The 13,446-nt window shown below is 35.2% G+C and overlaps 2 protein-coding genes across 3 annotated transcripts in view; one reads left to right on the top strand and one right to left on the bottom strand.

Moving 5' to 3' along the window:
• The window catches only part of LOC100641844 (E3 ubiquitin-protein ligase HERC2), a 31,094-nt gene extending 18,659 nt beyond the window's left edge, over window positions 1-12,435 (top strand). For both annotated transcript variants that reach the window (XM_019995915.1, XM_019995916.1), the window contains exons 27-40: window positions 3,788-3,932; window positions 4,150-4,827; window positions 5,971-6,630; window positions 6,856-6,984; window positions 7,301-7,443; window positions 7,496-7,624; window positions 8,220-8,418; window positions 8,728-8,948; window positions 9,447-9,624; window positions 9,814-10,067; window positions 10,120-10,339; window positions 10,399-10,707; window positions 11,056-12,087; window positions 12,141-12,435. In XM_019995915.1, coding sequence (XP_019851474.1) covers window positions 3,788-3,932; window positions 4,150-4,827; window positions 5,971-6,630; window positions 6,856-6,984; window positions 7,301-7,443; window positions 7,496-7,624; window positions 8,220-8,418; window positions 8,728-8,948; window positions 9,447-9,624; window positions 9,814-10,067; window positions 10,120-10,339; window positions 10,399-10,707; window positions 11,056-12,087; window positions 12,141-12,350 — 4,507 coding nt within the window. In that variant the 3' untranslated portion in view covers window positions 12,351-12,435. The remainder of the gene's footprint in view (window positions 1-3,787; window positions 3,933-4,149; window positions 4,828-5,970; window positions 6,631-6,855; window positions 6,985-7,300; window positions 7,444-7,495; window positions 7,625-8,219; window positions 8,419-8,727; window positions 8,949-9,446; window positions 9,625-9,813; window positions 10,068-10,119; window positions 10,340-10,398; window positions 10,708-11,055; window positions 12,088-12,140) is intronic.
• On the bottom strand, window positions 12,346-13,440 carry LOC109581634 (uncharacterized). Its single transcript, XM_019995918.1, has 5 exons — window positions 13,376-13,440; window positions 13,192-13,326; window positions 13,011-13,139; window positions 12,660-12,964; window positions 12,346-12,611 (listed from the first exon to the last, which is right to left on the bottom strand). The coding sequence occupies exons 1-5, from the start codon at window positions 13,400-13,402 to the stop codon at window positions 12,470-12,472; spliced, it is 738 nt and encodes a 245-aa protein (XP_019851477.1). The 5' UTR covers window positions 13,403-13,440; the 3' UTR covers window positions 12,346-12,469.
• Window positions 13,441-13,446: the final 6 nt, after the last annotated feature.

The following is a 13,446-nucleotide window of genomic DNA, read 5'->3' on the forward strand; positions in this document are numbered from 1 at the left end:
TGAAACCAAAGATAGAAGAAGTAAAAATCGATTACACTGTCCATGTCGAATCCTGTAGCAGTGCTAGTTTCGTTAATGGTGATGTTCAAAACAGTGCAACACTCACTGCTCATAAGGGGCTCTGCTCTGGATCTGATACAGCTAAAGGTAAAGTTGGCGATAATATTACTATATCTACTACATGGTTTGGTGCATATGATGCTGGAAGGACAGCTGCAGCTAAAAAAGTATATTCAGAAATAAAAACTGGACTAACTAACACTGCTGTAAAATACTACAACAATGGTCCACTTTGTTCGGCTAACACTTATGCCTATATATTTAAGCATATTAAAGATACCGTCTATCTTTGTAACCAGTACTACAGATCTCAAACATCTTGCAGCAGATCTGGTGAAAGCAAGGCGGGTACACTGATTCATGAATGGTCTCATATTTTTGGCAATACTGACGATGTTGTTTATGGTCGTTCCGGGTGCAAGGATTTGGCTAAAACCAGACCTGCTGATACAGTCAGGAATGCTGATAGTTACTGTTATCACTATTGTGATGCTCAGTAATGGAGCTCATCAGCTAAAAGCCAAGAACTTTAGGACTCATGCAACACTATAGGACATGCACAGTTTATTTTTGCTTACCTGTAATATTACATTTTTGATTAATTAGTTATTTTGGCTTATAATAAAACAGTTATTCAAAATCAATTTCAAATTATGAAGTGTTACTGTTTGCACTGCAAGCTGGTTATTATAACATCAAAATGATGATGAGCGACCAATTATTTACTAGTAAAAATAGCAATGAAAATGCAAAATTTTGTGACTTGGAGAAAAGGGAAAATCCTTGTATCTAGTATAATGTAGTACCTCAATACAAAGATACACTGTACTCCATGCTGTAAACAACTTATATTCATAAAGACTAATCATGAAGAATGACAATGAGTAAATCGTTCAATTGATAATTGATACATGCATACGCATCATAGTCACTTCTGACAGCCATTGAAGGTTTAGTCAGACTTTTCATAAAACTTTAAATTTAAAATGAACCAGCAACTAATGCCAGCTACGCTACTTTCAACTAATTGCATGTTGATGATTCAAATAATTTTGATTCACATACATGTACGAGAGAACTTACCATTAATGTTTAATGCACATTGCACGCAGTTGGTAAACACTCTTTATGCTTCACCAGTGTTCATAAAATATAAGTTGCCTACAATATACAATACAGTATATCCTTGTATTGTATCCTTGTCAATTAGATATAAGTTGTTTACAGTATATACAGTACACTGTTAGTATCCTTGTATTGAGGCACTACAGTATAGTAGTCATGTGTAATGAGGAAGCCAACTGTAGTTTAGTTTTTTTTGTCTCTTTTCCTTTCTCCCCCTTTACAAATTTGCTACACAAAATTAATTCAAAAATTTACTAGAAAAGCTATTGGCTGCAAAATAATTTCACACTGAACTTTCCACTTAGAGGATACTTGTACAATTAAAATTTTACTTTGAACTTGCAAGTGTACATAAAAGGATCAATAATTAGCTAAATATTATACAGGCAGTAGCTTATATGTAGGATTGAGGTTGGTTTTTTAAGATGGCGGCCGTTTTTATGATTTTCAAACACTTATATAACTCTTTTATCTTATGTTGTACAGCCTTATAAATAGCTTAGATAAGCTTTCCTCTACTGAGAAATTCTCCTAGTACCTTTAAAGTGGACTGTAATGCAGCGTGAGTGATTCTGAAGAACAGGTCCAAATTGGCAAATTTCTGCAAAATTCTTCAGACTTTTCTTCTTCCAGCTTTCATCTTCTATCAGCACGGAAATCTATTAAGCCAGGAAACCGCTCGAGTTGGCTTTTACATCATTCCTTTGTGCTTGGGCCAAGGACTAAAAAAGTGGTTTAAAAAAGAAGCAAGGAGAACAAAATGGAAGACAAAATCCAGCTGAAGACACCGTGTGGGTTTGACAGTTTGTGGTTTGACGTCATTTTATTTATGCACAAACAAAATGTAATTTATTATTTTAAGAAAAAATAATAAAAACAAGTAAATAAAAAAACATTTAAAATGTAGAAGTAGTTGGATTGAATTGAGAAAAAGGTATAGAAACTAGATGGTACTTGCAAACTGGTGTGGTAAATAGTCCTACACCACTGCATGAAGGCTTCAAAGTGTTATCATGTAGCAGTCTGTGTGGGATATTACTATTCTTTGGATTATATTCATCATGCAGTGGTATAGTTTTTTTACCACACCAGTTTGCAAGTACCCTCTTGTTTCGTTACTTTCTTATCAATTCAATCCTACTACTTTTTCATTTTTAATGTGTTTCATTTGCTTGTAATATCTATGATAATGATCACTTGTATGATAAAAATGACATAGAAAGACATTAAAAGGTAACTTGAAACTATTTGAGTAAGTTACAGCCAGTTGGAGGTGATGGAAGTATGATCCAGCTAGAGCCTCAGTTCTGCTGTTAAACAAAGCCAACGTGATCATTTACTTTCTTGTGAAATAGTGTGAGCATTTCCCTTGATATTAATTTATTAAAAAGAAATATATATTCTACCTTTTGAAATGCCGTAAGCAGCAATCGCTACCATTACCTTACATTGCATGGCATCAATTACCGTATATCAGGTATATTTCAATGCATGAAAAGTGGTGTAAATATAAAGTTCAATGATGAAAAAATTCGGAAGCCCTTATATTCCGAAAATATTTTACTTGCTATTATTTCCATCAACCACCTGGCCTGGTAAGTAAATCGAAGCATTTGCTGACTTCTCCACTTCTGAATCAACCTTAGCAACACTTCTAACTGCCCTCTTTATGGCCTTCGAGTTAGGCCATGCATGGATAGTTATGAAGCCACGTGTTCATATTAATTGCACAATACCACATATCTTCTATTCCTTTTTATCCGCATATTTTAAATTTTCATAATATTTATTTTTGCAATAGATTGCTTCTTCTGAAATTATTAATACATTGAAATATACCCGATATATGGTATTTTGAAATAAGCCCTATGACTGTATACCATATAGCAGGATTTATTGACGAAGGTTTTATTTTGACGAGTTGACGATTTAAAATAAAACGTCAAATTTTATAACCGTCAAAAATTTTGTACTTTGTGCCACATGTATGCAAAGAGCACTATTCGTCAAATTAAAACTTGCCAACCGGGGAAATTTACTGTTTTCGTCAAATTTTTTACTCGTCAATAAATCCCATTGTCGGTACTTAGAATTTCAACAGTTGAAGTGTCTACCAAGTTACTATGCTATCTGTAGCTTTCCAGTGAAATTACTATAACTCATTTGGCAGGGTACTTAGGAGATTGGGTCTTATGACAGCCAAGTTGGTGTACCCAAATGCGTAGTTCCTGTACTAAGTAATGGCATAGATATACAGTGATGTGTGGAAGAGAGAGAGAGAGAGAGAGGAGGAACAGAAAGTAAGAAACTCAATTATGCATCACTTTCAATATGCTGTACACCTAAATCATCTAACAATCGACCTTTTTAACATTTTTGCAGTGTTGGCCCTGTTGGGTATATTAACAATTTACACAACTGATGTACATGTATTTTGTTAGCTGAATATTTATGAACATTAAGTTGAACGAAATTAGGCAAAAGGTTAAAAGGTTGTAATTTATGGCACGAAATTATTAATAGATTTACATTATGGGCAGAGTGAATAATATGTTACCTGGCTCTATTGTTAAGTGACCTTTATTTGATTGTTTTTGTTTAGGGGGAAAGGTGAATATTATCGTTTGGGCAATGATAGCACTAGTGTACAGCCCATACCAACACTTGTTGATGGATTGGCCAGTAAGACTATCACACAAGTTGCTGTGGGGGCACTCCACTGTCTAGCATTAACTAGTAGTGGTGAGGTAAGCAATTCTATTACATGCATGTACATTATAATACATGTACAAGCTCAGTTTCAATACGTTACTATATTTAGTAATGGTGGCTAAGTTACTATATTTAGTAACAGTGACTAATGTTACTATATTTAGTAACGGCAACTAATGCTACTATATTTAGTAACTAATTGTATATTTTTTGTACCTTTATCACTTTGTTACTATTTATTGTTGTTGTTAGGTTTATTCCTGGGGTGATAACGAACACGGGCAGCAAGGTAACAATAGCACCATATGCAATAGGAAGCCACAAATTGTAGCTAGTCTCAAAGGACACAGAATTTGTAAAATAGCCTGTGGCTCTTCTCACAGCATTGCCTTTGCTCAAGGATCACTCACAACTGCTGTTAAGTTTTCTCCGATATCTTTCTCAAATTCAAAGGATCCTTTGGGTGCTTCTATAGTTCATGGGAAAAGCTCTGACGATGCTAAAGAAACCAAAGACAAAGAGAGACCATCACTAACTCAAATTATTATATCGCTCAAGCAGCATTCCAAACGTCAAGAGGCTCTGGGTCATGTATTGACAGCATTACAGATTGCATATGCACGTGATACTATTGTCAATGCTCTTAGTGGCATAGTTCATGCTAGTGCTCACGAGAAGAAGCAAGGAGCTGGAATATCTTCTGTTGAGCTCACAGCTGGTTTACCAATCAGTAGTATAGTTCCTAAGCATGTTGGAGAGAATGAGAAACAAGAAGCATCCTTGCTTGATGAGTATACTACTCTATTGACTGTGGAGGATGCCAGGGTCCTGGTTGATTTGTTGAAGCTTGCTGTGGCTGGCAGGGTTGGTGAAAAGGGGAAGGAAACGCTATCAGTGATATTGAATTCAATGGGCAAAGCCAATCAGGATGTAAGTTACTGACAAACATTGCAATGTAATAAGTATTGTTTTCTTGACTGTATTTGGTGAATACAGTACATGTAACATGTGTGTGTTTTTAAATTATGGCCATTTTTAAAAAGTAGCAAATTTTCAGAAAAAGCATAGACTATAGCCCATGGTTTTTTCCAAAAGATGGTTCCATATCACCCCAAATTTTTATTACATTTTCTGATACATATTGATGCCCTTATGCTGTGTAGAAAGTTTGAGCTGATTCCGACTTTAATTTTTGAAGTTACGGCCATTTAAAAAAAAGTTTTAAAAAAACGCCAAAATTCTGAAAAATACTCAAGGCTATAGCCCATGGTTTTTTCCAAAAAATGGCTCCGAAATCACCCCAAATTTTTATTACATTTTCTGATACATATTGATGTCCTTATACTGTGTAGAAAGTTTGAGGTGATTCCGACTTCAATTTTTGAAGTTACGGCCATTTTAAGGAAACGTCAAAAATCTGAAAAATACCCAAGGCTATATAACCCATGGTTTTTTCCAAAAAATGGCTCCAAAATCACTCCAAATTTTTATTACATTCTCTGATACATATTGATGTCCTTATGCTGTGTAGAAAGTTTGAGGTGATTCCGACTTCAATTTTTCGAGTTAAGGCCATTTTAAGAAAACGTCAAAATTCTGAAAAATACCCAAGGCTATAGCCCATGGTTTTTCCAAAAAATGGCTCCGAAATCACCCCAAATTTTAATTACATTTTCTGATTCATATTGATGTCCTTATATTGTGTAGAAAGTTTGAGGTGATTCTGACTTCAATTTTTCAAGTTATGGCCATTTTAAGAAAACACCAAAATTCTATCAATTTAGTTATTTACGTACATGTACATGTATACAGTGTTAAAATAGCCTCATTAAAAGGGTTAATATCTTCATTAACTGCTATTTTTTCAAAAATATTTTAGTGTAGTTTTATAATGTATTTATGCCTTGCTCTGAGTTTTAGTTTAAGTTAACTAAAAACAACACCAGTGTGTACTTTTAGTAATACATGTACACATATATGAATGCGTATACTATAATTATTATTTATGTACATTCACATTTCAGTTACACATTCATTTTTGTGTATATTATATATTATACATGTTCATTACAGGTTTCTTCAATGCTAATGGAGTTGTGTATCAGTGAATTAGAAGACGTTGCTCGTGAGCCTCAATTACTCAACTCTGCCCACCCAGTAGTTGAAGAGAGCCCCCATCCCTACCCCGACAATGCAAAGTTTGGCAGAGTTGTCAACATTCCAGGGGCCGAAGCTCTCCTAGTCTCTTTCGATGCTAACTGCTCGACTGAGAGACGACATGATGTCCTTACTATTAAAGACGGGGGTGGGGCTGTCATTGCTGTACGGTCCGGTCGTGATGCATTAGATTGGTCTAATGATGTACGTATTGTTGGTGACACACTCCAGTGGTCGTTTGAAAGTGACGGCTCTGTCAATGGATGGGGGTTTCGTCTAACTATACAACCACTCCTACCCGAGACATCAAAGGAGGTCCAGTTATCTGATCGTGTTTTGCAGTCGCGTCCTTCTATTGATCTAGTGACTTGTCTCCTTGACTTTCAACTTGATGCTAATCCCAGTGACGAGTCTATTGGACGTTTGGGGGCTGCTCTTGCCTCGTGTGCTCAATTGAATATATTAGATGCTTGCCAGAGGACATGGGCCATTCAGCAGTTGAGGAAGCTGATTAATTCTCCGATGGGTGTAGTCCTCAATGGTGGAGCAATTGCTCCTGAAGATGAGTCTAAGCAAGTAAGTATAACAATTACTGGAATACCGTATAGCGAGAAATTTTCATGACCCAAAAATTTTACAAATTCACCCAAAAATTGTATTTTATGGTTTGCAATTTTCTGCTTTTTGGTCATATGTTGAATCATATTACATGAATTTTGAATAAAATACAAAATTTTAGAAAAATTTTGGGGCTTGAAAGATTGTAACTCTACAGTGTTATTACTGATGATATTTTCATAGAGTCCTGGATCATTGTCATCTCTATATGCACTATTCCGTGGTCTGCCTGATGCATTATTGGAGCAATACAAGTATGAACTATCACATGTCACCAGTGGGAGTCAGTTACTACACAGCACTTTCTTTCAGGTACATGTACATGTATGCATGCTACATGTACACAATTATATATATATATATATATAATACTACTGCACATACATGTATACTACCGTATAGCACAAAGTTTTCAAGGGATGTAAATTTTGTTAATTTGCCTAAAAACCTATTTTGCAGATTTAATTGTCACAAATTTATGCTGTCTGCCATCTTATATCATAATAATTTAATTTTGCTGAAGCAATTATTGTAAATCTTCAAAAAATTACAGAATCCACGAAATTTACAGCCCTCAAAAATTTTGCGCTATATACATGCGTAAATAATTTTATGTCATTTTTTATAGTCACTTGCTGCCTTTGCATGTGATTTGGAGTTGGACACTATAGGCTGCTGCTCTGATACTGCTAAATGGGCGTGGTTCACTCAATACTGTATGGCAGCTAGAATGGCCAAATCCCTTCAGAACAGAACACTTGCACCTGCTAAGTATGCCCTCTTAACTTTCTCTTTGACATATACATGGGTTTTTTTATTTTAGGTTTATTGCTGATGTCAATGAACGCATTGAGATGGTACGTAAGTCTTCGGAAGTATTTGATAGAGAGCATGAGGATCATGTGATGTTTAGACAAGAGCAAGATGAACAGCTTCTCTTATGGATGCAAAGGTAAGTAGCATCTGGATTAGGAATAGGACATACCTGTTTATTTTAGTAGCAATAGTATGATTTGATTGATAGTAATCTTAAATAGCTAATGTATTAGTAGTTGTTCATTCAAAGTTTAAGCTTAAAATGTTACTTAAGATTGCTGCATGAAGTGTTTCCCACAAATCATATTAAGTGAGTTAAAACCGCATGAGAGCTTCAGGAGCTGACAAGCACTACAATAGACGTATGTATGTGTATATGGCTTTATAAGTAACTTTAAAGATTTATAAAAAAAATCCAAGTTTGATTGGAATCATCTCAAACTTTCTACACAATATAAGAACATGTATATGTATCACACAAAATTGTAAAAATGAAAAATTCTTTTCTAGTTTTTTTGGAAAAATTTGGCAAAAATTTTTGTACTATAGTACAGAAAATTTGGTTAAATTTTTTTAAGTCCTGAGCACTATGTCAAAATCCTGAAAACCTTGACTGTATGAGTTATTGCCTTTTCAATGTAAATGTAATTTCTTTAATTAGATAATTATATCCACTCCCTTGTGTACATGTACATGTATTTCATTTATGGTCTCTTAAAAATATCCTTTAGGTATCCCAAAGATTGGACTCTACCAACAGGCAGTACATTCTCAGTCTTTGGTTGGGGTCACAATCATCGTGGTCAGCTGGGAGGGATCGAAGGAAATAAAGTCAAATCTCCTCGACTTTGTGAAAGTTTGTCTGAGCTTAATCCTGCCATGATCACTGGAGGAGAACAAACACTCTTTGCTGTCACTGATGATGGGAAAGTCAGTCAGACTTTTTTGTAATTAAATATTGTACAGGGGAAATTTTGGAGGGAGTTAAATCTGGCGTTTTTACAGCCATTTATCAAAATTAAAATCTGCCATTTTGAGCCATTATGTTCACATGCTAAATGGCACGTGGCCACAAATTTGCCAAATTAAAAAATCACCAGAATTTAACAATTTGCCAAATTTAACTCTACCCAAAATTTCCCACTATATGGTATTTACATGTACAGTGTACATGTAGCAATACAATTAATTCTGTCATTCGATATTCACCATCATTATAAGTATCTTTGTTCACTGTAGGTGTATGCATCAGGATATGCAGCTCATGGTAGACTCGGAATTGGTAGCAGTGACAACGTAGCTACGCCCACTCCCCTCACGTCACTAGCCACCCGAGGGATTGCTGTTAAAAAGATTGCTATTCATTCAGGAGGCAAACACTGTCTTGCCGTAACAACTCAAGGAGAATTATACGCCTGGGGAGAAGGAGAAGATGGAAAACTAGGATTAGGAACAACTGTGTATGTACCGTATTTTACCATATAAACACCTGGTCCAAATATACGCCTGTCATTAATTTATTCTAGCTATAGATACGCATATTTGTACCAAAAATAATACCCTACTGTTTAGATAGCTCCATAGTGCTTATAAATTAGTGCTTGGTCTGACTTGCTCAGAGTTGGGGGTTCTGTCCTGCTCCAAGTAACTTTTTAATTTTTTTCAATGAGTTTTTGCTGCTAAGAAATAAATGCCCAGGCGTTTAATTGGTAAAATACGGTACATGCACTGTATTAGCATTGGGCTCTAATTATCTTAAAGCCTTTATGTATTTGTGAGTACTATTTTTGTGAATGGCTTTAAAATCACAAAAAATAGTACTCAACTACTCACATTTATTAATGATCTAGATTCATTAATAGTTATAAATTAATTGAGAAAAGAGCAAAACTGCAAAAATTAGTACATGCTAAATCAATGCCATTAGCAATAATTCCAAATATTTTATCTACCTTTAGGAATATGAATGTGCCACATTTGATTGAGTCCCTCAAATCCAAGCATGTCATTGATGCCGGTTGTGGATCATCACACAGTGCTTGTATTACTGATGATGGGAGCTTGTACACATGGGGCAAAGGAAGATATGGTAGACTTGGCCACAATGATCATGAAACACAACACAAACCAAAACTGGTTCGTACTATTATTATTATTATTATTATTATTATTATTATTATTATTATTATTATTATTATTATTTACTAAAATAACTTTAGTTTTAGTTGTAGTTTTAGATTTTAGAATTAAAATTAGCTAAAAATAACGAAACTAAATGACATTTTAGTTAGAACAACACTAATGTATTTGTTTATTTTTTATTAGGTATCTGCTTTAAAGGGAGAACAGGTAACATGTGTTGCCTGTGGTAGTGGTGATGCTCAGACATTGTGTGCCACTGCTAGTGGTTGTGTTTTCTCCTGGGGTGATGGTGACTACGGTAAACTGGGACGTGGTGGCAACGAAGGTAGTAAAGTCCCCAAGAAGATAGACAGTTTGACTGGAAAACACGTCATTAAGCTCTTATGCGGCTCCCAGTTCTCAATGGCATTAACAACTGCAGGGCATGTCTATACATGGTGAGTCGTGCTTCCTTGTTAATTTTACAATGATAATTTTATTTTTTAAAAGGGGCAAAGGTGATTATTATCGATTGGGTCATGGTGATGATTCTCATCAGCGTACCCCGAGGCGTGTGCTTGGTTTATTAGCACACGAGAATGTGATTGATATTGGCTGTGGCTCTCTCCATTGCATTGTTTGTACTGAAAGTGGTAAAGTTTTCTCTTGGGGAGATAATGATGAAGGACAAATCGGCAACGATACAACACAAGCAGTTTCAGTTCCAAAAGTGAAATAATATGCCAAATTTTATGCAATTATTATATTATTATTTTTTGCATTTTGTAGAGAATCAACATCACCGATAATATATGCATTGATCATGTTGCCTGTGGTTCTGCCCATTCTATTGCTTGGTCGTCGAAGCAGCGTAACTTGTCTTGTCCACTGCCTGCTAAAGTCCCAATGGAATTTAATCATTTGCAACATTTTTCGTTACCCGTACTTAGGAATAGATTGATACTTCTCCAACATTTCTCTAATATATTTTGTAAATCAATGGCACTCTTTACCTTGCATCAGTCTACGGATCCCTCTCAAGACTCAGTGGAGCTTAGCACTGATGGTTTAAGAGGCATCATTCATTCTTCATCAAAGGTAAAGTATTGTTAGTAATACTACACTATAAATTAACATTAATAATAATTGCAATAAATAATAAATTTAAAATTTAACCAACACAACTTATATGCTTTTTTGAATGATATAGCACATTGTCTTGTGAGTCAAAAGGTCTATTTTTTTAAATTTCAGAAGTATTTTTGCTAAAAATTTGATTAATTTTTGGCTTTATAGTACATAAAATCATTAATTTTATAAAACCAGTTATGGCTAAAAATAACTGATAGCCTGAAATTCTGCTGTAACCACTTGATTAGCCTGTTAACCTGAATCTGGTTTACAGCCCTATTGTGTATGTATTGACTGGTATTTCATTTGTCCTAGGAGTCGGCATTCCGTCGCGTTATTAAAGCTACCATGACTCAAGCAAAGCAGCACGGTCCTGTCATAGAATTAAATCGTCTTCAAGTTAAACGATCACGCTCAAAAGGGACGGGATTGGCTGGCCCTGATGGTTCAATGTCAGTATTTGGTCAAATGTGTTCAAAATGGAGTATACTAGTATCAGACGACTTACTCCTGCCGCATAGAGTGTGGAAGGTTAAGTTTATTGGTGAAAGTGTTGATGATTGCGGTGGAGGCTATTCCGAATCTATTGCAGAAATGTGCGACGAATTACAAAATGGGTCGGTACCGCTTTTAATACAAACCCCCAATGGTAGAGAAGACACAGGCGTCAATAGAGATTGCTTTATATTCAATCCGGAAGCCACGTCTTCCATTCATCTCAACATGTTCCGGTTTTTTGGTGTATTGCTTGGTATTGCCATTCGTTCTGGTGCCCCCATCAATTTACTATTAGCTCCTCCAGTTTGGAAACAAATCAGTGGCCAGTCACTCACACCTGAAGATTTATCTGAAATGGATACAGACTATGTTCAAGGGCTAATGTTTATTAGAGAAAACCCTGAAGCCTTTATAGGAATCGACTTTTCCACACCGAGTGCTAGTGGAAAAGACATACCTCTTCATTCATCAAAGACTCATGTGACTATGAACAATTATCAAGAATATTTCCGTCTGGCAATGCACTTTCGTTTGCACGAGTTCGATCAACAGGTCAAGGCTGTCAGAGAGGGTATGTCAAATTTAGTTCCGGTTCCGCTCCTCCATGTTTTTACTGGGCCTGAAATTGAGACAATGGTTTGTGGCAGTCATGACATTCCTATTGACCTCTTAAAGTCAGTGACTACTTATAAAGGGATTGAGCCACATGCCCCACTTGTTCGCTGGTTCTGGGAAGTGATGGAGTCTTTTAATAGAAATGAGCGCTCTTTGTTTTTAAGATTTGTTTGGGGCAGAACTCGACTACCTCGGACAACAGCAGATTTTAGAGGAAGAGATTTTGTACTTCAAGTAAGCTAAAATTATACCGGTATTTTATTATTAATTATTATATTTTGTTCCAGATATTAGACAAGTATTTTCCTCCTGATCATTATCTTCCCGAATCATACACATGCTTCTTCCTTCTAAAGTTACCTCGCTATTCATGTAAACCAGTTCTAGAGGAAAAGCTAAGATATGCTGTTTATTTCTGCAAATCGATCGATACTGATGATTACGCTCGAGTTAATCTTCAAGATGGAACGTTGCTAGATGACGATGAAGATGTGTAATTTAAAATACTTTTGTTATTGTGTCAACTAAACTCTAATATTATAATTGTAATTTTTTTCTAAATAATATTTTCACTTATAATAATAGACACACAAGTACATGTATAGGTATAGTTTGTTTAAAATTCTGTGTCATCACTTGGGTCAATAATTTCAGTAAAAGGGACTGATTTACGTACAGTTTCATCAAGCAACATGTAAGACCTATCAATATCATTAGATCTACTCTTTTTAAAATTAACTTTTTTCAGTTTCTTTATTCTACAAAAATAATCATAAAGGATGCCATAATCGTAAATGTTTACTAACTTTGTTTTCAGTATTGAAAAACAGAAAATTACTAAGCAAATGACAACTGGAAAATAGTAGAGTACAGCCAGTAGTACAGATAAATCAGTGATAGTTTGACTCTCATTACTGCAGTTAGGTATACTTGTTGAGTTCTTGCTGGCTTTAATCATTGTTTCATGTAGCTGAGGATTAATACTCACCATCAGAAGAACAATGAGCCAAAGCATTACAATCATTTCACTGAAGTTGTGCAGCTTTTTCATATGTGGTCCAACATAGCCATACAGAGTCAAAAATACCATAAGGAACATTATTACTGTAACCTAGCATTATAGATAATAAAATCATTATTATAATTATAACAGTTACTATGCTGCTTGGAAAGATTGCTATTGCTATTAGGATCACAAGTCTCCTGGCTAATTCAATGCCACACCAATAGCTAGTTGTGAACGTTTTACTGCAGCTTGTTTGAAACCGTCGCAGAATAGACCAATTCTAGGATGTACACAATAATTTTAAACACAAAATTTTGTTAGGGCAAACTTACATTTGAAAATTTAAAAGGAAAAGTGAAAGACCCCAATACTAGAGCTATACAGATGAGCAGACTAACAATACTCATGATTGCAAGAGGAATGTGACCATCTGAGAAACACTGAACACTGCCATCAAAATACCACCTCTATAATAATAAAATTAACAACATCTAAATAATTTCCTTATGTTCTTACCAACTGTGCTCCTTGTAAAGTGTCCATTTGGGGAATCCTTCTACAACTGAGTACACTGAGAGAAGTATGTG

This window comes from Amphimedon queenslandica, unplaced genomic scaffold, assembly GCF_000090795.2.
Source record: "Amphimedon queenslandica unplaced genomic scaffold, v1.1 AMPQUscaffold_13428, whole genome shotgun sequence".
Taxonomy (NCBI): domain Eukaryota; kingdom Metazoa; phylum Porifera; class Demospongiae; order Haplosclerida; family Niphatidae; genus Amphimedon; species Amphimedon queenslandica.

Bases quoted from the DNA above. Each gene is read 5' to 3' on its own strand.
- LOC109581634 (XM_019995918.1), bottom strand. From the start codon at position 13,402: ATGGACACTTTACAAGGAGCACAGTTG. The intron at 13,327-13,375 runs GTAAGAACATAA...TTATTATTATAG, and splicing joins CTTTACAAGGAGCACAGTTG to AGGTGGTATTTTGATGGCAG. The intron at 12,965-13,010 runs GTAACTGTTATA...CTATAATGCTAG, and splicing joins CAATCTTTCCAAGCAGCATA to GTTACAGTAATAATGTTCCT.